Source organism: Neolamprologus brichardi, chromosome 9 (genome assembly GCF_056152115.1).
Source record: "Neolamprologus brichardi isolate AB-2024 chromosome 9, ASM5615211v1, whole genome shotgun sequence".
Classification (NCBI taxonomy): domain Eukaryota; kingdom Metazoa; phylum Chordata; class Actinopteri; order Cichliformes; family Cichlidae; genus Neolamprologus; species Neolamprologus brichardi.
The window spans coordinates 14,432,824-14,455,248 of NC_142112.1; the positions used below are offsets into that span (position 1 = coordinate 14,432,824).

Below are 22,425 nucleotides of genomic sequence, written 5' to 3' on the forward strand. Positions count from 1 at the left end.
CCGGTCATGTTAAAAGATATTTTTCTCAGATCATTGTTGTAAATTGTCATAATCCCCGTGTTCTATTTAAGACTATCAGCTCTACTCTAAACAACCCTGAAAGCCTCTGCTGACACATGTCATCAGTTCCTTTCTTTCTTTGTAAACAAGGTCGAGTCTGTCAGGTCAGCAATAGTACTTCCTACAGATGACCCATCAGTGTTTATTCCATGACTGTAAACATGTTTCCATTTGTCACTTCAGTCTTTACTCTGAAATACAAGAAATGACATCATGGCTCAAAATCGTTGTCGTTCAAACAATTCTTTATTGAACTTTTTTTTAACTTTATTTAAGAACTTTATTTAACAAAATACAATCAATAAAAACTTGAGAACAGGAAACTGATTTTTCATCCAACCATTGAAAAAAAACGTAACCACTGAACACAAACACTACAGAAGAACAATTTATAAAGATTAACATTGAACTACAGGAACAGTTTGATTCATAGCCTCATTACAACTTTAAGGAGAGCCGATCTGAACTCTATGGAGCCTGATCTCCAGGGTTTTAAGTTGGACTCTGAAACCAGAAGAGGATGTTTCTCTCTCTTCAGATTCACTGTCGTCCTGTGATGGGAACGATTTCTGCCCTGCGTGATCACGCTGATGTTTGCACAGAGCAGATAATGAAGTGAATGTTTTGGCACATTGGTAACAGTGAAACAGTTTATTAGTAACGTGGGATCGTTTGTGCGCAGAGTATGAACTGAGATTACTGAAACTCTTGTCACACTGCTCACAGCTGTAGTTTCCTTCCATGTGTGTACGTTCATGCTTGTTACGACTACCTGAACGTGAGAAGCTTTTGTCACAGTGTCTGCACTTGTATGGTTTCTCTCCTGTGTGGACTCGTTTGTGTGTTTTAAGGTGACCTGCAGTGGTGAAGGATGACCCACACTGATCACAGAGGTGCTTTTTGACCCCACTGTGAAAGAGTTCATGTCGTTTTAACTCACTTGATGTGGGGAAGCTTCTCCCACATTCTTTGCAGTATTTCAGTTTGTCTCCAGTGTGTTTACGTTGATGTATTTTTAGGCCGGCTTGCTGACTGAAAGTTTTTCCACAGATGTCACAACGAAAGTCTTTCCCACCACCACAGCGATGACAGGATTGAGAAGTGGATCCATCTGTGTCGCTCTGCTTCTAAAGAAAGACACAAAGACAGTGTAAGTCAGTCCTTCAACACTTTTATCCTGAAAGTCGCCTGAAATAAAGAGCATCTCTGCAGACGTCCAATTACATTTTACTGTTTCAAATAACACACTCAGTTTACTGGGCTACAATAACTACAATACTACCACCATAATACTACAGGAATACTTCTTTAATATTACAGTAACATCTGACTTACACTTAAGTACTACCACACTAATGTTTTTAGGGTACCCATGCTAAACTACTGTAACACTGCAATAATACTAATTTAATACTGCATTAACAACACTGTAATTGTGCAGTTATAAAACTCAGCTGATCGGGATACAAGAAAAACTATTACCCCCAATGACACTGCAATTATAACATTAAATGGGTATTTTAACACTAATGTTTAAAAGTACTAAAGCTATATGTAAGCAATGATACTACAGCTGTAACACCATTACGTAACGATACAACTTTGTTAACCATAAGAGAAGATTACTGAATGGTTTGGTTTTGTACTTATTTTATGTTTTATTTTTAAATTATTTACACCTGACAGAGGAATGAGCCGCTGTAAACCAAAGGCCATTTATGCAGAAATAATAACACCATGATATACCACAAAGCTGCCTGAAGATTAAATAACAGCAACATATAAATTTTCAGCATTTTCAGTTTTTCATGATCGTGTAAACGAAAATCATAAGTGAAATGAAAATCTGAATAATGGCTCAGAGCTACTCTTCGGTGCAGTAGAAGTGCTAACATGCTAACACAATTTAATGAGCAGACTTGTTCCAAACAGTCAGACTGAACTTACAAGAATAAAATAAAAATACATACCTCACAGTAACTGCACTTGTAGAGTCTCATTCTGGTGTGGATCTGTTGGTGTTGTCTCAGGTGAGGAGGTGCTTTAAAAGTCTTCTCACACAGGTCACATTGATAAGGTCTCTCCTCACTGTGGGTAAACATGTGGCTTTGTAAGTGTGCGTCTGTTGTAAAGTATTTGCCACACTGATCACACCAGTACACATCTTCTCCGGAATGAATGCGTAGGTGTATATTTCGGCTCCATAGCCGGCTGAAGGTTTTTCCACAGATGTCACAGCTGTATGCCTTAATTCCAGAGTGGGTAACTAGATGTCTCTGTAAGTGGCTACTGTGAGTAAAAGCTCTGCCACACTGATCACAGCTGTAAGCTTTAACTCCACTGTGGACGACTTGGTGTGTTTTTAGGGCATTCTTCCAGGAAAACGACTTTCCACACAAGTCACAGCTGAACGGTCTCTCTCCAGTGTGGATAAGCTGATGTTGTTTTAGTTCAGACTTCCAGGTAAAATCCTTCCCACACTCGTTACAGGTGTTTTTTTTCTCTCTCTTTCTTCTGTGAGGTTTGTCGGCCTCCTGAGAGCGCTGACTTCTCGGTCCATGTTGGTCCTGCAGTGACAGAGATACAAACAGAGGCAGTGAGTGAAATGCAGTCATTGAACAAACAGAAGCTTCAAACTCCCTCCATTAACACTAGTTTTAAACCTGAAGGTGGAGTGTGGCACCAAACACCTTAAAGGTCTCTTATCCCCACCTACTGGTAGTAGTAACACATTACATCCAACCTGGTGTTAAAAATAATTAATCATTGTTCAAACACTCTAAAATCATGTCCATCTCTCCTGCTTGTACACAAATATTAATGCTAACACACTCAGAATAGTAATAAATGTTTACTAGGTCTGTACTTTTTTATATTTCCTGTTGCTGTTTCCTATTTTAAATTTCTATAATTGTCTAATTTATTCGATAATAATAAATCAAATGTAACAGTTACTAGCTTGGTTCAGTGAAAGATGATGTCAGAGTCTGACTGTAACCTGAGGGTTTTTTTATACTTTTACTCGCTACATTAAAAAAAAAATCTGTATTTTCTACTCCTTACATTTTCAAAACAGGTTTGTTATTAAACTGATTTGTATTACATTAGACTGCTGATTTATTGTGAATGAATGATATTGTTTTATGATGCATTATACTGCTGAGGTATAAGAAATACTGTTTTCAGAGAGTCATGGCCTTATTTGTCTGATTAGAAGAGAACAGAGCATACCGGAGAGGTTTTCTGCCCCATCTCATCAGGAGGAGATAAAACAGGGAGCCAAGGCCGTCACTTAGGCGCCGTAAGAGAGAAAGAATGTGAATGTTTAGGTTTTTATGACTAGGTGGAGGGGGGGCTGAAGCTATAAGAATGTGAGAAACGCTCAGACACTTCAAGATCAGACGGACAGCCTCCCGTGCTCATCTCCCCTCCGGATGGTTTATGCTCAAAAGTGTTGAATTGTATGGAATAAAAGATTGTTGATTGAGCATTTATACAGCGAGTATTGTCCTTCCTTCAGCCCAAAGATCAAAAGAATTGGGAGGTTTAACAATGGACATGGCATGTATGATGCGGTGAAGGCATTTCAAGTGAAGCTGTCACAAATGCACCAGTGCAACCTGTCTCACTTTCCCTGTTGCCAAGTGATGTTGAACCAAGTCGGCGCACTTTGCTGATAAACTGAGCGCACTGAGTTCGCGGCGCTTTGGTGACTGTGAAGCACAAAAAGAGAATTTCGAGCTGCTTCTTTACGTGGAAACTGCACCTGTGCAGATTCAGATGGAGCTGCAGTGTAATGATACACTCAAGGCAAAGTACGACACTGAATGGCCCGCACAGTTTATTAGTTCCATTCCTGCAGCAATGCCCCAGCTCCGTCTACATGCAGCTCCAACCTTGTGTATGTTTTCATTTATTTTTTCTGGGGTTTTTGGCAGCATGTTCATATTTCTAACTTGCATAATTTTGACAGGATATATTTTTATGAAGATCAAAACATTTAAAGTTAAAGTTGATTTTTTTTTAAGTTTATTTATTCTGGAATAATATTCCTGTCTGTTTTTATTCATATTTATGTTTAAAAAACATGGTTTTAGTGTGTTCAATAAATGTTTATCTTGTTTGGCCTGCGACCTAAAGTGTGCCTTGAGTTTTGGTCCCGTGTGCAGTTGAGTTTGACACCCCTGGTGTAGAGGATGGAAGTCAGCCAGGACAACTCATGAAACATCTGCAGACATCTGGCTGAATTCAGTTGTGTACATCCACAGAGAGCAGCAGGTCAGCTGATCACAGCCTGTACATTAAGAAAATCGACTGGAGCTCTCAATAGAAATGATTGTGAGCTGTGACTCTTTTCCCCACACTGAGCCACTACAGCTGATTTTAGGGTTGAATCCTGCTGAATCCCACTTTAACCTCTTCCCTGCCCATTTTCCTCTTTAGAGGCAAAATCACCCTCTACAATGTAGGCATTGTATTATTACATGATTATTACATTACATTAATATAGCACAAGGTTTAGTTAGTTTTGCATAAAATATATATCAGTACTTCAGCTTTTAACCCTTTAAGAACTACCATAGAACCAAGTTTGCCAGAGCTAATCTTTATATTTTTACATGCCCTTAATGCCATTTTTAGGATCATTTCAAGTTGCTATACATCAATATGACCATTAGATCCCAAATCTTAATATTATCTATGCATTGAGTCCATAGTAACTACATAAAGTGCAAAAAAACTGCAATTAAATACAAAAATTTGTTTAAATCAGTTTTTTTGGTTCTGTTTCTACACCAGGGCTCGCAAAATTTCAAAATCCCTGGTAGCTCTTCGGGCAGGGACTGTTCAGTTTTTGGTAGCCCAAAATAAATTTAAGTAGCCCAAATAAAAAAGAGAGCAATTTTTTGATTGATGTTTTGTTTCCCTTACAATATTACACATTAAAGTATAATATTGTAAAGGAAACAAAACATTAATCAAAAAATTGTTGAAAAACAAATTACAACATTGTATAAAAATTACAATCATCAGCTCAAATACTTGGTTCTAATTGAACAGAAATTTCAATGAACTTGTAAGAACTGTGTAGAACATGAATCAGTCTGTGTCAGATCCTGAATTTGAAATTTCCACTGAAGTCACGGGTAAGAGGCAAGTGGAAGCAAGATCTAGGCCATTTGCTTTTTGAAGTTTGCAAAGACTGCTAAATTGTGCCAGTGGTAGTTCACTCTTTGCAACATAGCACGCTGTTTTAAATGGATTTTCAGGTTTATTTTTAGTATGTTATTTGCAATTGGTGTTTGTTCCGGGAAAGATATTGCAGACTGAGCAATAATGCATTTCTTGCATTTCTCATGGGTTCTAATGGGGGCCTTTCTTAAAATGACTGGTCCCAGTAACAAAGGCGCTTGTCGACTCAGAAATCGAGGGAAAACCAACAACACACCCAGCAGAACATTATGTTATTTACACGGGTGCCCATAAGTGGTCCGCATGTGCGCATTCGCTGTCAAATTAAAAGACGCGCACCGGATAAGAAGTTGCAACGTGCGTTTGCGTCCATATAAAAGGCAGTGTTTTTGCCCGCTAGAGTGGGATTTTCACGACACATTCTGCACCACATCTCTGTGCGTTCATCATTTGTTTGAAGCCAGCTCACCTCCTGCAACCACTTTTCCGAGAATACGCGCTTCTTTTGTGGTTCGGACTCCTTCTGACATTTCTTTGGAGGTGGAGGAACACCAAAGTAATTGCTTAAAGGAGCTTGCATCGACATCTTTAAGAGTTCTAAACAAATGTCTGTCCTCCTCCAGAAAATCTTATGTACGCAAACACGCGTTGCAACTTCTTATCTTGTGCGCGTTTTTTATTTTGACAGCGAATGCGCAAAAAACAAGCGCAAATTCAAACACGATTTCAATATGTCTCATATTGACAGTGGCTCACCGATGCCAATGACATAATTACCCAGCTACATTTCCGAAAGAATGCAAAAGCATTGACATATATTTTCCTTCCTACGATAGCCCGACGGGCAGGGCAGAGATAGAGTTTGGTAGCCCGACTGGAAAATTCGCTAGCCCCGGGACGTCAGGCTAGCGATTTTGCAAGCCCTGTACACATATTTCCAGTTAAAGAAATTTCAGAGGTTTATCCCTCAAAACTGTAAATGCAAAAAAGTTGCACATTGTTTCCAACCACAGGAAATTTGTTTTGAGTATTTTTGAGATTTTTATATACTGCAAGAAAAATAAAAATAAATATTACAATGCAAATTTGCAAAACAAACAGCATGTGCATCAAAATAAACTATTGCCAACAGTGCAATTTGAGTTCTAAGCATCCCAGAAACAATACAGAAAAGAATAAAGTCAAACATGACTTTTAAAAACACCAGTATAGGTATCCCTGAAGGCAGGTTTTGGCAGGTAAAGTCAGACATGCGATAGTTCCCGCTGACATCTATTCTAACGTAGGAAGTGTTATGAACGGCAAAGTGTGTTTCTGGTACGTTATGTTTTTTTTGCTGCAAGTGCTTTTTATGCAATTTCTGCAAATACATATGTGGAATTAAATCGTGACCAAGGGCAAGCTGATGGCATAAGATGTAAGTACAACTATTCCTAAATAAAATAATTGTGTTAGCTTAAGTGCAGTTCTACCGGGATTTTAAAATTGTTACGCAAAACGGAGCATTCCTGCTCCAATAGGCCTTAAAGGGTTAATGGAGTATTTCTTAACACTAGTATCTGTCACCTTCTTTGTCGAACTCATTGTTTTCTCTGCAGTGGCTGAGCTGAGTCCAAGTAGCTGAAATTTCCTCTGCTGCTCCGTCAGACTCTTCTCCTCCTGCTGATCAGCTGGGACACAAAACAGAACTTTGTTAGGCTCCACACTGCACTGAAGAGTCAAAGTGTCTCATATGTTCATCTGACAACACAAAGAACAAATTTTAGCTTCCTTGGGTGGACAACTTGTTTGAAACAAACACAAAAGGTTTGAGCACCGATACCAAGCAGTATGGCACACCAGTACCAGGATAGCAATTCCTCTTTAAAAAAAGCCCTGGCCAAGAACGAAAACAGAACAATCAATGGATTACAATGGAGAGTACAGTGTTTCCCAACCACTGTGCCGCGGCATATATACGTGTGCCGTGAGAACTGATCAGGTGTGCCGTGGAAGATTATCCTATCCGAGTGGGTTTAGAAATCTGAGCCATGATCTGAGTAACCCTCATCACTCAGTCACACTCCGATTCTCTACTTGTATCAAGTCCATTGCACTACTTTCAAGCATTCGGTCCTCTAATGTGCGCCTTCCTCCTCTTTGTATATACTCCTCTTATATGTTATTTATTCTTACTGTCTTGCTATTTATATTGTTTTCCATGCACAGTTGGTGCGGAGAACCCACAATTTAGTTGAATATGTACAAAGACAATAAAAGACTATTCTATATATCTTTGTTCTTCCATTTCAGTTTTGTTTGGAGCTTTAAAAGATCTGCAGTACTTTTAAATGTAATAAGAACACAGATCCCCTCTTAGGGTTCGAGGTTGTATTTGTTTTAAAAATGTATCTCTGGTATCTCTGGCCTATCATTATTATTTTGCTAACAGATAATCCGGCTCATTTACTGAATACTGATCAGAATTTATCAAATCATCTTTGAAATGATTCTAACAACACGCCTCTCAGAGTGAGGCCAGTTTTTACAATCAAATGCCCTGTGGGCCGACACAACTTTGCGCTGATAAAGGCAGCTGTTTTTTAGCCCGGAATACATTTATTTTTACCTTTCTTTTAAATGGATTTCATTATAGCACTTTTACCGCCAACATATTTGGATTTATTTTGGCGCTGTAAGTGGCCTTATATGGATGAAGGGTGGGGCTAGCTAGCTAGCTAGCTTGGATAGCACGCTGCATTCAAAAACTATGCAGGTGCCACACAGTGACACAGAGATGCTAACTAGCGCTTAGTAACAGACTAATAAAATAATAGAAACTCTGATTACACTTAGCTAATATAAAAGCTTTCTTGTGTTTTCTTCTCAGTGTTTCATTAGCATTTGTTAATATTTTCTTTTAAATTAGTTTATAGCAGCTTGACTTGATGTAGAGGCTTTTTCTTTCAACTGGTTCACAAATAACTGACAACAGAGACCGAGGAGAGCAACAGAAAACTTCACTCAGGAGCTAAATTCAAGATTGACTGAACTCAGATCAAAGTTACCTTAGTGCTTCACTTTAGATGCGGAAGAAAAATAAACGAAAACACAAACGCAATGAAGCGGGAACTCTGCGGCTTCTTGTTCTTTTGGGGTTTTCTTTGGGGGTTAGAGCTTAAAGGTGCATTACCGCCACCTGCTGGACTTGATGGTTCTTAAACTAAACTAGACATTTAAAAGTATTTTAATAAACAATAAAAACAAAGTCAAAATGTGTCAGTGTGTTATATTCATGAACATAAACATCAGATGGCTTCAGCTTACCCTCACCCCCATTTATTTAAGAGGTTTTGCACTCTGCAGGCCGCCACAGTAAATAAGTATGTGTTGTTTTGCCTGATTTAATAAAGGTTACACTGACTAACTCCTCTATCAGCAGATCCAAGTGTAGCCATAATTTCCCAGGAGGGTACTTGGGTTTGGAGTCACAGCACAGTTTTCAGATTTAATTAATGGGCTTGAGTACAGCCTGATAATTACAGGCATTCTGTCTCTGTGAAGACATTAGATCTTACATATTTCTTGGTTATAACCACATTCAACTACTTAACAATAAGCTTGCAGCTGCAATGTGGAGGCAACGAAGAGTTTTGATAAGAATTTTCCAAAAATCTCATCCAATTAATTCTACTTTATAGATTGTATAACTTTCACTTTTTACAATAAGAATTCTCCAACAAATGTTTAGAAGAAAATGATTTTTCTTTCATTTGTTTTGATACTAACTGAATCCACAAAGCTCCAGTTTCACACCCCAAACTAACCAACTGTAATGCTTCTTTTCATCAGCACAATAGTTTTCAGTTTTCAATTTCACATTGGTCTATATTCCCCACATCCTGTCATGTCCTTATCCTCGTTGGGAATCAGAGAAATGAATATAATCAATTCATTAATTGAATTCCACATTTGTGTTCATCCACAGCAGCTGGACAATAAAGTTTATTGTGACCCTGATACTACTGCAGCAGAAAAGACTTTTCTGCTCCAACTTTCTGCGAGCAAACGCTCGACTTCTCCCAGCGTGTTGAGCTAATGATTAGTTGGTGTTTTTCTCCAAACACTCGCTCACTCTTCTCTCAATGTGTTCACAATAAACTGTGAACAAATACTGAGGAGAGTGCCAGAAGACCTCATTCAGGAGCTAAACTCAAGATTAACTGAACTCACATTAAACTTGGCTCGGTGCTTACCTTTAGATGAGCCCACAAACCACGAGACACTCTACTGTGGCAACACCACCAGTTTATAAAGAAAAAGAGACGACAAAGAAAAGTTGTTTTGAATGACTAGCCTGTGTGTGATCGTGCATGGCCTCGGTCCTGTGGGACATGGTCATGGAGGCAGGTGTTCTTGGGCGCCTGGTGCAGGTCATACAAAGGGGTGGTCGGCCACTAGTGGAGTCAGCTGCCCCTGGCCTGTGGTTCTCCGTGATTCTCAGCCTTCGTCTGGGGGAGCCCCATCTGGGCTCCTGGGGGCCATTATTGCAGCTTCCCGCCCTCATTATCAAATACAATTGTGACAAAGACACACACTCATACTCTCTCTCTCTAACAGAAAGGCCACAAGATGATTGATGATTTATGTATCTGTGGATTTATCTCACATGTGCAGCGGTTGTCGATACATTGAGTTTTTCTATTTGTAAAACATATTTGTAAAAAATAAATCAAGAGACACAGTGAGACATAGACTGTGACAACACGAGCTTGACACGGGGTCTCATATTTTGACTGTGAGTATAGAGGATTGTAGCTCAAGTTAACATGGAAAGATAAGAGGTATAAAGTCTCTAAAACTTTTGGATGTTCAGTCTCTGACAGAAGGTTTGGAGACAAAGTTAGTTTTGAATTTGTGAAACAAATATTTTATTTACAGTTTCTCATACACAAGGCAGATAATATTCTTCATGTACATTATTTTTTACAAATACTGGAAGTACAACAAACTGAAACAAAACACATTTTCATGAATTCATCTCTTAATGTTTCATACAAAACTTCTGAATGTGTTCTCTCTGATTTCCCAGTATGTGTTTTGGATTGACTAAAATGTATTTACAATAGCCAGAGTCGACTGAATCCAAATATTTCTTAAATCCAAATTCACCCCCCATTTACTGGAAGAGATCAAATCTGAGACTCTGTTATGTTGAGCTACATGAAGACAAGAAGATTCAAACTCAATACAAAAAATATGATATACATTACAATATTTGTAATCAAAGGATCATTAGCTGCTGGCAAAGCTCTCCACTTGCTCCTTCAAAACCTGTGTTTTCAAAACACAAGTTGTTGTTGTTCATACCGGTTGAATTCATAATTGCTGTTGCCTGGTGGCATCAACCAGCCAAACAACTGGGGTCAGGTGGGAAAGATCCATTGAGGTCCAACTGCAAAATTGCCCACAGCCTGATAATTTGCACCACTTCTGATTAAATTGATCTCCAGGTGCTGGGTGTACTGCTGCTTGAGTGGGGGCTGTCCAATACAAAGTTCTTGTTTCAAATTATACTCAATACATTTCAAATGAAATTAATGAATGAATTACCCAGATGTCTGAATCAAAGTTTAATAATAGGAGATACTTACATGAAATGAGACACCCTGATTGAGATGCTGAGGATGTGACCTCCTACTAAACTTTCTCCTTCTGTTTTGAAACCAAGTTTTTACCCAAAGATGAAAGAAATTAGAAAATATCTAATCAGTACAATGAAGACAAGATTGAACACGAATTCAATTTCTTATGTTCAGTAAGCTGATAAACACTCACCTGTTTGTAGGTCAGTCCTGTCATCTTTTCCAACTATTTAATCTCTCTTGGCTCATGGTAATGTTTCAAATGAAACTGATGGACAAGAATATTTAACTGTCTCTCTGTGAACACCACCTGGGCCTTTCCTTTAGGTTTCTCTGGAGCAGTGCTGGGATCGTGCAGAGTGGCAGTGATGTTGCCATATTGGCTTCTTGGGACAGCAAAAACCTGTTTCTGCTCTGACACAGAGCTGGAAACAGCCTCAGAAGTATCACCGGTTTTGTTGCTCAGCTCCTTTTTAAAGAGCACTCTCCACCCGTGTAGCGAGTTCTTCCAAGGGACGACTCCCTGCAAGGGAGACAGGGACATTTCTCCCATTGAAACTAGACCAACAAGCCAAACAATTCTTTGTGTCATTTTCCCAAAGTCACACATCAGAGTAAAAAAAACTGAAGAATGTATGAGAGATTGTTTTGAAAGCTCAGAAAGTCATCGGTTTCTGTGTTTGATTCTAGTTTTTACTCTAGGATTAATTCCACAGAGATTGTGCACAGTGTGATGTAAAAAAGTAGAAGCTAAAAGTAAAAATAGTAATATAAAAAATAGTATTTTATATTCAATTCTAGATTTAACAGGAATCCAGTGGAGAAAAGTCAATATAAGAGAAAAATGCTGTCTTTCTGTTTCCTGACAGTTTTTCTCTGAAGCTAAACGCTTTCCGTGGGTTTTTTAGGACTTCCTGATAGTAACAAATTACAGTAATCAACAGGGAGGTGGCAAAGTCTTAAACAACAAATGGGTTCATCTGGGATTTGAACATAAGAAACTCAAACTGAGGATCATCCCCAAAAACCAACAAGTCACAGGAAACAGCCACATTCTCCTTTTTAAAATCTCACATTTCAGTGCAACAGTTTCCAACAATGGAGGCCACGACTGAGTTTCAATATTACTCTAATTTATCTTTCTGCGTCACAAAATAAACATACTTTCAGGCGAGAAAGTAGCCGTATAAACTTCAAATATCTATTTGGTTTATCAAGACATTGCATATTTGCAAAAGTGCTCTGATGTTTTCGGTGACGTCTGTTACCCAGTCATTATCGTGATGTGCTCGCGCCGATCCACATCACGTGGGTCGATACTTTCAGTTCTTTTGTTCATATTTAACAAAATAAAAATGCAGACATATGTGTGCACATTAGTTTTGACTGCTAATGAAAATTGTTTTCTTTACAAATTACTGTCTCACTGAACTAACAGCCAATCCCTGAACAAGTTTGTGCTCTCTGCTCATATTGCCTTCATATAAAAAAAAACTCGGGTACATGTTATTTTATATATTATGCTTTGTATGTTGTTCAGTATATTTCTATGCAAAACGAGGAATTTCAATTCACAGCAGTATATTCACAGTTGAAACCAGATGTTTACATACACTTTATGGAAAACACAAGAACATTTTTTTACTGTACAACATCAATTTAGAGTAAACTTGTTTTGTTTTGGATAAATAAATATTGAAATATATTTTGAATTAGTTAAATGTTAAAGAGAGACAGAGCTGTCTATTTTTTATCACTTTCATCAAATTTAGGAGTACATATACACTAAGTTTATTGTTAATTAATAAGAAAACTGCAGACGATTCCATTCTGAGCTGAAGAAGCTTCTGATAGGTTAGTAGAGTCCATGTGAGTAAACTGATGGCACACCTGTGGGTGCATATAAGGCAAAACACAGAGCCTGTTTCTTTGACATGGGGAAATCAAGAGATGTCAACCAAAACACCAGGAAAAGAATTGTGGAGCTCCATAAGTGTGGCTCAATTTTGAATACAATTTGGTGCCATTTGCAATTAAGAAGTACAGACAATTTTCTCTTTACTCTTAAATTTAACAAATATGTTTTTATATTTATCTATCTAAAAAAATAAACATTTAGTCTGATTCGATGTTACAATTAAAAAGGTTTTTGTGTTTTTATCTGAAGAGTGTAAATAAGAGTGTAAAAGAGGAACAGAGAGGGAGAGAGAGGAACAAAGAGGGAGAGAGAGGGAGAGAGAGAAGAGAGAGGAACAAAGAGGGAGAGAGAGGAAAAGAGAGGGAGAGAGAGGAACATGGAGGGAGAGAGAGGAAAAGAGAGGGAGAGAGAGGAACATGGAGGGAGAGAGAGGAACAGAGAGGGAGAGAGAGGAACAGAGAGGGGGAGAGAGGGAGAGAGAGGAACAGAGAGAGGAACAGAGAGGGAGAGAGAGGAACAGAGAGGGGGAGAGAGGAAAAAAGAGGGAGAGAGAGGGGGAGAGAGGGAGAGAGAGGAACAGAGAGGGAGAGAGAGGAACAGAGAGGGAGAGAGAGGGAGAGAGAGGAACAAAGAGGGAGAGAGAGGAACAGAAAGGGAGAGAGAGGAACATGGAGGGAGAGAGAGGAACAGAGAGGGAGAGGGAGAGAGAGGAACAGAGAGGGAGAGAGGGAACAAGAGCAGGTGAGACACACATGTTAGTCAAATGGTTGTTTGCCAAAACTCATCAGAACATGTATCTCGTACCTAGTGTAACTTTTTAGATACCATTTGTTACTTTTCAAGTTCTATATTTATTAAGTTATTCAGGCTTGTTTGCACAACAAAGCTAAATAATTATCTAAACTTTTATGAATCTAAATAGTCTACTTTGGTAGAATTAAAAAATAAGTGTAGTGCAGGTCTATGATGATTTTTAGTGTTACTATCATCTAGTTTTGATTCTGGTTCTGTTTTGGTTAAGTCCTAAGTAGTCCTGATTTTGAACTGTTGTAGTCCTGTTTTAATTCCAGATCAGTTCTGGGTCTGGTTGAATTGGGGTTTAATCCTCGTGTCTTGATACAGCCCGACTTTGTTCTGCCTTTCTGCTTAATTAAAAAACTAGTTTAAGGTGTCCTTCATATGTGATATTTATTTTTTCCTATATGAAGTCATTGTTTTTTGAACAAAACTCAAAACAGAGCCTATTAATCTATCAGTTGTTTCTACCCTCACTTTATTTCCTTTCGCTGCTCAGCTCTCACACAGTGGCTCAGCTATGCTCCAATCCCTCCATATTGTGGCCAATCACATGCGAGGATATAGGATAATATCATTGTGTGAAAAACAGAGAGGGTGATGGACGTGACAGTCAAGTGCGTCAAGTCAAGTGAGGAGGGCTGTGCGAAAGCAAAAACACATAAATATGCCTGACATCCGTAAACGAAGCAGCATCTGGCTGCAGTTTAAAGACTTTTTTTGTCTCGGTCTTGGTTTCGTCTCGACTTTGTCTCGACTTGTTCTTGGTCTTGTCTTGGTCTCGATACCCTCTGGTCTTGGTCTTAGTTTAGGCGGTCTTGACTGCAAGTCTAGTTGCACCAGTGGTGCCATGAGCAGTATCTATCTGCTGCTCGTCAGCTGCTATGCCATGGTTATTGTCACAATGTGGTGCATTTGGATCACTCAATCCTAAGTGGATATGGATATGATCCAGGATTGGATGTTTTGTATAAAATTTGAAAGGAACAATTGTTCTCAGTGTCAGTGACACACTGAGATATTTCAAAGATAATAATAACACATTTTATTTGAAAGTGCCTTTCAAAACACTCAAGGTCACTGTACACATTAGAATATAAAGCAACATAAAAGCAAGCAGTTTACACAATCATAAAAGCATAAGACATAAACTAATTTAAAAGAGCAGAGTGGAGAGGTTATTGGGATAAGCTATTTTGAACAAGTGAGTTTTGAGTTGGGACCTAAAGAGAGAGAAGGAAGAGATATTTCTTAAATCAGGAGGTAGGGAATTCCAGAGTCGTGGAGCAGAGCAGCTGAAAGCCCTGCTCCCCATGGTGGCAAGACGGGGGGAGGGGACGGAGAGTGAAAGGGAAGAAGTAGATCTGAGACAACGAGATGGGGCGGTGATCTTAACCAGATCAGAAAGATATGGAGGGGAGAGATGATGAATAGCCTTAAATGTGTACAAGAGTATTTTGAAATTGATACGATATTTGACCGGGAGCCAATGAAGCTGCTGCAGAACAGGAGTAATGTGGTGGATAGAAGGGGTCCTGGTGATGATACGGGCAGCAGAGTTCTGGACACGTTGAAGCTTGTGGATGGATTTTTGAGTATAAAAATAACCTGAATAAATACAAATAAAGGGAAAGAGCTGTCCAAACCTCTGTCTCTGACCATCTGTGTTAACACTTGAAATCGGAAACATGTAAATGTAACAAACATGTTAAAACATAAGAAATCAGGAAGGGGCAAAAAAAGCATTTTGCTAAAAAAAGATTTAGAGCAGAAGTTTTTTAAAATGAACATATATTGCATTTATTTACAATTAAAAACACACAGAGCAGAAAGTGTGTTACTGTTTTACATCCACAGACACACAAGAAAAGAAGCAACATGAGGTCAAGTTATGGCAATTTTATTTGTGTATTTCAGTACATGTATTCAGAATAGAGTTTTTAAAAACAAAGAAACGTCCCAAGTAAAGTTTGGGGGGATTTTTGTGAAAGAAAGGTTGAGAGAGGGGGAAGGAGGAAGAAACTATTGATCTCCTTAAACTTGATGCTGCTGGGTCAGTTTTTTCTCAGCAGTCTGCTCCAGAATCCCCTCCTGTCCTCGGCTTTCTTTTCTTTTTCTTTTGCCTTCAGCTCCTTTAAGGTTTTGTTTAGCTGCTCCTCGGCATCTTTAAATTTTTCTTTCAGCTGCTGTTTGGCCAGTTTGACTTTCTGTTTGAGGAGCTCTTTTGCTTCCTTTTTGTGCTTTTGTATTTCTTTAAGTGCATCTTTGCAGTCTTTCTTGGTCACCTCAGAGGCTGTCGTTTCTTTCTTGAATACCTTCACCTCAATTTTCTCTTCTGCAAGTTCTTCTTGCACTTTCATCAGTTCCTTCTTCAGAGTTTCACTTTCCTGTTTTGCCTCCCATTTTCCATGTGTCTCTTTTTCTATTGCTTCCTCTGTTTCCAGCAACTTCTTCTTCATGTTTTGAGTGTAACTCTTTGTATTTTCAATTTCTTTCTTTGCTTCCTGTATTTTAATTTTCTCTTCCTCCAACACTTTTTGAGCTTCCAACAATTCTTTCTTCATATTTTCAATCTCATTTTCTGCGTCGTGTTTACGTTTTTTCTCCTCTTCAAGTTGTTGTTTTACATGCAGTAATTCCTTCCTTAGTATTTCAGCTTCAGCCATCACATTTTCAGCTTCTTGTGTTGCCAACTGCATTTTCCTTTTTTCCTCTTCAAAAGCTTCCTGCACCTCCTGTAATTCCTGCATCACATTTTCTGCCTCCTTCTTTGCAGTTTGATATTTATTTTTAGCTTCTTGTGCTGTGGTTTTCTCTTCCTGCAATGCTTTTTGAGCTTCCAACAGTTCTTTCTTGATGTTTTCGTTCTCATTTTCTGCTTGTTGTTTTCCCATCTTCTCTCCTTTAAGTTTTAGACCCACATGCAGTAATTCCTTCAATACTACTTCAGTTTCAAACTTTGAATTTTTAGCTTCTCCTCTTGATTTTTCTGCCTCTTCTTTTAATTTGACATTTTCAGCCTGTATTATTTGAAATTCTTCTCGTAGGTTAATCAGCTCAGACTGTACTGTACTGTATGGTGACGCACTCACCAATCCTCTTCTCGATCTCCCTTGATTCATTTTGGCCTTTTAAACAAAGGAACCAACGTATTGTAGAGAAGTGAAGTTTTTGATGTGTTTTTTTCTTCAACTGTCGTCTGTCCTGCACAGAGATGCTGCTGTAGATGTGTCTCTAGCTGTGTCTGGATAAAATGAAAAATGCTGTAACTAAGTGCTTGTGTTGCACAGTTCTGCGAAACATTCCATTCCATGCAAGCTCCGCCCACATGGTCAGGAATGTCAGGTACTGCATCACCAAATGCTGCTCCCGTTGCCTAGCAATAACAGCTGTTTACTTTTTGAGGTCTGGTTGGTTATTGAATAAAGAAAACATGTCCAAGTATTGCAACCATGGTGCTGAGGCTCAGTGCATATTCTAGCCTGCTGTGTGGGTGGGCAGCTAGAAATCACTGGTGGGCAACATGAGTGAGGAGAAAACTGGAGTAGCCAAGCAGGGACCTGCAGGTTGCTGGTTTGAGTCTCTGTTCAGATGCTGGTGTCTCCTCTCTCTGAGATGTTTGCAAACAGTCCCAGATAAAACAATAAGGATAATAAACAAACACGTGACTAAGCTAACAATTATGACACTGATATGTTTCATGTGTAGCAGGATGGCCTCTATACAGCAGTCACTGCAAGCATCCACATCAGCACACTTACTTTTCTTTAAGCAGGCGTGCTGGGGTCCTCCTAAGGAAAGTTTGAGAACTTCATTTCCTTCATGCTGGTGAACTTTTTGCCAAATTTTTTTCATCAAAGCTTCTCCATCACTGACAGGGATTGTTTGGATCTTCACACTCATCTCCACAAACCCTAAAAAATGAGTTTCACTTTGCTCATATAAACCAGGAGTGTCTCCATATTCCACATAGTGTTTTGCTTTTCTTTCACAAATGTGGGGATTAAATTGTGTTAAAATGTACAAAACAGTGATGTCATGTTTTGTGACGAGGACCGAGGCAGAGAAACTTGATGAATTTAAGAATCTTATGATTTAATAAAGAAATTTGCAGACTTGCACAGAGATGGTAAAATTATGATGACTGATAGCGGAGACAAAGATAACAGACGACGAGGACAGGGAGGACCAGGGGTTTAAATGCACCAAGGAGACATTCAGAGACAACTTGGGACAACTGGAGACATTTAAGGATGCAGGGACTGACAGAGATGGGGAAGAAGTCTCATCGTGACGTGTAAAGTTTATCTTGCCTGGCTGGACAGCTCTCTGGGTGCTCAGCACCCCCAAAGCTCTGATCCTAGAATTGCCCCTGGTTCAGTCTAACACATGTGCCAGTGAACCATTAAACGTCTGTAAAACTATGCAGTTATGAAACGTAACTTTAACCTCAGCCAAACCGATTTGCTCAGTTGTAAATAAAACAGCGAAGTAAACGTGACCCGACGGACAAAACCCGAGTGAATTAAGTCCAGCGTTTAACCACTGAGAGCTAAAACTAAGGTGAGGTTTCAAAGCTGTGTGCTGGTGATTGGACATTGGATGCATGCAGGTAAACTGAGGGCCTGTTGAGCTGATCGCTGGTGTCGTGAGAAACACGTCAGCTCGTTCTTCATGTTACAGAAGCACAGAGACACAAGACCAGGCAGAAAGAGACGATCGTTCGGTGAAAATGAATCTGCAAATGCAACATGTGGAACACGGAAAGTGGAATATGTAAATAAACCGGTTAACGTAACCCCCACCCCCCTCCAAAACAAACGAATACACACAAAATAAACAGTTAAGCTGTAACACCGGGGCTGTGAGCTCGGTGCACTCTGTCAGCTGACTGTTAGCAGAGCGAGTGACATCTCTGAAAACATCTGAGCACTTTTGCAAACATGTTCTATGTTGACAACCTGACCATACATGTGAAGATTACACCGCGATATTCGCAGCTAAAACACTATTAAATGTGTAGTTGGTGACAGAAAAACGGGGAATTAAAACTACACCACCACCATTGCTGCCTGTGATTTGAAATGCATTCTGGGATACATGGCTGCCCCAAGTCTGTATCCTTAAAGGGTGCATTTTAAGGCCGATTACGTCACAGCGGCGCGCCGAAGGCTTTCCCAATTCAAAGGCTGCTTGAAATGCAGCCCTCAAATGCATCCTTCATTTCCCTGAATTTTAAGGATGTGGCAGTATAGACTTCGTGGCCCAACATATCCCAGAATTCATAGCGCGGCAGTCGGTGTGGATAATTTTGCCGCAGACGGCAGAAGTGGAGCGGCCGAAGAGTAACTGTGAAAAGTAAGTACTGAATATTATGTCACTTATTTATGTGCAAATGTTTAATAATGAGGAACATTAAAACATTACTGTTGGCCACATGTCGGCAAAGTTATGTGACATTAGCGATGTTTGTACGTTCAGCTTTTATTTGGTTTTAAAGCCTTTAAAATATAATAATACAATAGTCGACCTTAATCTTACAGAGAATGTGATGATTTTATGGATAATTAAAGTCAGTCATATATCCACAAACACAACAAGCTGAAAGTCAGTGATGCTGCTCGGTTTGCAGTCCTGAATATCACGGCACAAGCAGGATTCACTGCACTGTTAATGTTAGCTATGTTACATTGCTGCCTCTGTTCGTTGGTGTCGAGCCAAACGGACTTTAACGTGTGTTTGAACGAGCTGACGGTTCACTCGTTAAGCTGAAAGAAAGATGCTTTAATCACAGGAGTCACACATGTGTCCACTGTATCATCTGGGAACTCTTCTTGTTTAGCACTCGTAATAACACAAACACTAAATCCTCCTGTTTGTAGCAGTGTATACACCTGAGACCCTCACCTGTCACCCACTGCTGCACATCACCTGTAAGGCTTTGCACCCCTGATCCACCAGGACAAACTCAGCAGTGTGTGAGGAAGAGGAGGAGGAAGAGCCAGCAGCAGCTGACAGATGGAGAGAATAGACAGACTGTTCCCTGTTTGTGAAGGACTGCTAGGAAAGTTTAGAATAACTAACTGTCTGTCCTGAATCAGTCTTATTAGGTAATGTTCAAATAATGTTATCATCCCAGTGTTTTCAGTGTGGGAGAAAGTACTCAGGGCCTTCAAGTTACACACTATGAAAGGCAGCAACAAGTTTAATGTTCAGAAACCTAAAGTATGTATCAGCAGCAGAATGGAGCTAAAAATAAATGTTTGTTTCAGTTCTATGAAGCTTTGAGTATTTTGGATTAGTATTACTGCTGTGTTTGTTGCATCATATTGCTGTAATTGTTTATATGCTTTATATATTCTGAGGTAAGTTGATCTATAGTGTTACATCATATTCTATAAGGATGTTATGTGTTTGTATACCTTCTGCCCAGTTTGACCCATTTAACAGAAGTCAGCCTGTTTAAGGCTCTGATATCTATTCTGTATGACTTAAAGCAGTTATGACATGGTCTGATTTTCTCACCCAATAAAGGAATATTTAATATATCAGTCTACTCTTCATTCTAAATTAATTAAATGTGTCATTAATTAATTAATTACATGTGTTGTAAATATTTATGTATTTAATTATTTCTGATTTTAATGAATTATTGCCACATTTAATTAATTATTTAATGGTGTATTTAATTAATTCATTATGGCAGTCCTGGCGTTCCATACAAGGCGCTTTTTTCTTTCTCTCAGCCTCTCTCTCTCTCTGGCACTTTTTTTCTGCTTCACTCAGAACGTGAGCCTTGTGCAGAGGGGGGAGGGGCGGTAGTTACACTCAGTAGCACAGGAACAGAGCCAGAGGGAGAGAGAGAGAAAGAAATAAAAACTCAAAACACTACAAAAGACAACAGAAGTGCTCCAGGATGCTAGGGGCAGTGTTGAGCTTTTGTTACCTAGTGGCTACACAAGCCAGCAAGTACCAATGACCGGATTTGATGTGTGGTAGTAACAGGTAAATGAACATTTCTTTTAATTATTTGAATATATATGAGTGCCTGTGTATAAATACACAAACAATACACACATGCTTTCATGCTTTCAATTGTGTAATTTAAGTGATCTAGTAGCTCTGCTTTGGAAGTTCAGTTCATGCTAGAAATGTGTTTTGGAGTTTGTATGTGTTTTGTATGGAACTCCAAAGTGTTCAAAATGAAATAAATAAATAGGTCATGATGAAATAAATAACTATGTGAATAAATAAGACACAGATATGTAATGTGAGAGTGATATTGTGAAATAATGGAACACATTTTGAAAAAAAATGCTCATTATTGTGAAATATATTGCATTCTGCTATATAAATTTTACGGTGGCCCTGAGAGGCCAAACGGACTGCAACTTCAGAAAACACTTGCAAAAAGAAAAATGCTGCAAAAAGAAAAACACTGCAAAAAGAAAAGCGCTGCAAAAGCACACACAACACAACGGAAATGGGAACAAACACAACGGAAATGTTCCTGGGGAGACAATAACCCGACGGACCAGTTGCACGAATCAAAACATGCTAACCAGCGGGACTGGGAGACACTTCAAAGAAGTGGAGGAGAGGTAAATGTGTTGTAATCTCATGATTCTAATAATACTACAGATATCTGGAATATACATTCAAAGATAAGTCTAACAAAGATAATGTTTAATGTAGCCTTAGAAATGAAGCTTTTTTAAACTCGAGAACAAATACTAATAAGTCAAAGTCATTAAGGAGTGTTGCAGTTAATGTGTTCAGGTTTTAATTTGGCATTGTGTCTTCATCAGGCAATGTATTGTCCATATTGTGGAATCCAGCTAGTGGGGCAAATTGGAGTTTTTTGTGGGTCCTGTGGAACTAACATTCAAGTTTTAGCACCTTTTATAGAGAATGGTAAGCACTTCACTTTCCTATGTTCTAGTATTTATTGCTCACCTTTTAATTGCTTCATAATGACTTATATACACCACAGTAGCTTCAGTAGTGCGTGTTAAACTTTTTTTTTCTAATTTTATCTATTTAAAATTGAGTAAAATTTATTCAAATTTGTGTGCCTACGTAGTACCAAACTAACATCTAGATCAAATAGTTTACCTGTAGGGAGTCATATAAATAAAAGAAGAAGGGATTCTTCAAATTTGAGAACTGTAATATGAGTAATATAAGAACATTGATCCAACATGACAGAAATTTGTTAGAGGAGGTCGTTTGTTTCAGACATTTCTTCGACTTTGTGTGCCAAAAAAAAAATACTGATGTTTTCACTCGCTTTTGGATTTCTGTGTGGTATCTAACAAGTGATAACAGCTTCAGTGTTCATGTAGAAACAAAATAGTACATTTATATGGACAGACCTGTATATTACAACTTTTCTTAAGTTCAACCGCCAAATGCAGGAAGAACAGAAAGATTAATCATATTGTTAAATTTTGTTATTTGTGTGAAGTTGCTTTTTTTTCCTGCAGTGCATTGATGAAACACTTCAGAACATGTGAATAAGCTTTTGTTTGGACGAAATTGCGCACAGTTCAATATTCTTAAGATTACGACTTTTTTTAAAGAGGACAATTACATTGAATTACTTGTGTTATTAAATTTTATATGCCTTGTCATTCCACCATTAGAACTCAGTTCTGGATTGAACTCTTCAGTGACCTGAGGGAGAGGCATCTTTTCAACGGCAGTCATGAACATAAATGCCTTCTACGATATGTCTTCCTCAATGTCTTGCAAAAAGAGCTTGACGAGTACACAGATCTCTGGAACACTCACACCATCCGACCTGTGCGCCAATCTTGTTGTCCATCTGGTAAA

General features: G+C 38.8%; 1 protein-coding gene across 2 annotated transcripts; it reads right to left on the reverse strand.

The window, feature by feature from the left end:
• Nucleotides 1–297: 297 nt before the first annotated feature.
• Nucleotides 298–6,914, reverse strand: LOC148101238 (uncharacterized). Of its 2 annotated transcripts, XM_087845990.1 has the most exons (3): nucleotides 6,820–6,914; nucleotides 2,031–2,627; nucleotides 298–1,187 (listed from the first exon to the last, which is right to left on the reverse strand). In XM_087845990.1, the coding sequence occupies exons 1-3, from the start codon at nucleotides 6,835–6,837 to the stop codon at nucleotides 507–509; spliced, it is 1,296 nt and encodes a 431-aa protein (XP_087702116.1). In that variant the 5' UTR covers nucleotides 6,838–6,914; the 3' UTR covers nucleotides 298–506. The 2 variants fall into 2 exon arrangements, with proteins under 2 accessions (XP_087702116.1, XP_087702117.1); XM_087845991.1 differs by lacking the exon at nucleotides 6,820–6,914 and having other exon boundaries at nucleotides 2,031–2,675.
• Nucleotides 6,915–22,425: the final 15,511 nt, after the last annotated feature.

Bases quoted from the DNA above. Each gene is read 5' to 3' on its own strand.
- LOC148101238 (XM_087845991.1), bottom strand. From the start codon at position 2,675: ATGACTGCATTTCACTCACTGCCTCTGTTTGTATCTCTGTCACTGCAG. The intron at 1,188-2,030 runs GTATGTATTTTT...GTCTTTCTTTAG, and splicing joins ACAAGTGCAGTTACTGTGAG to AAGCAGAGCGACACAGATGG.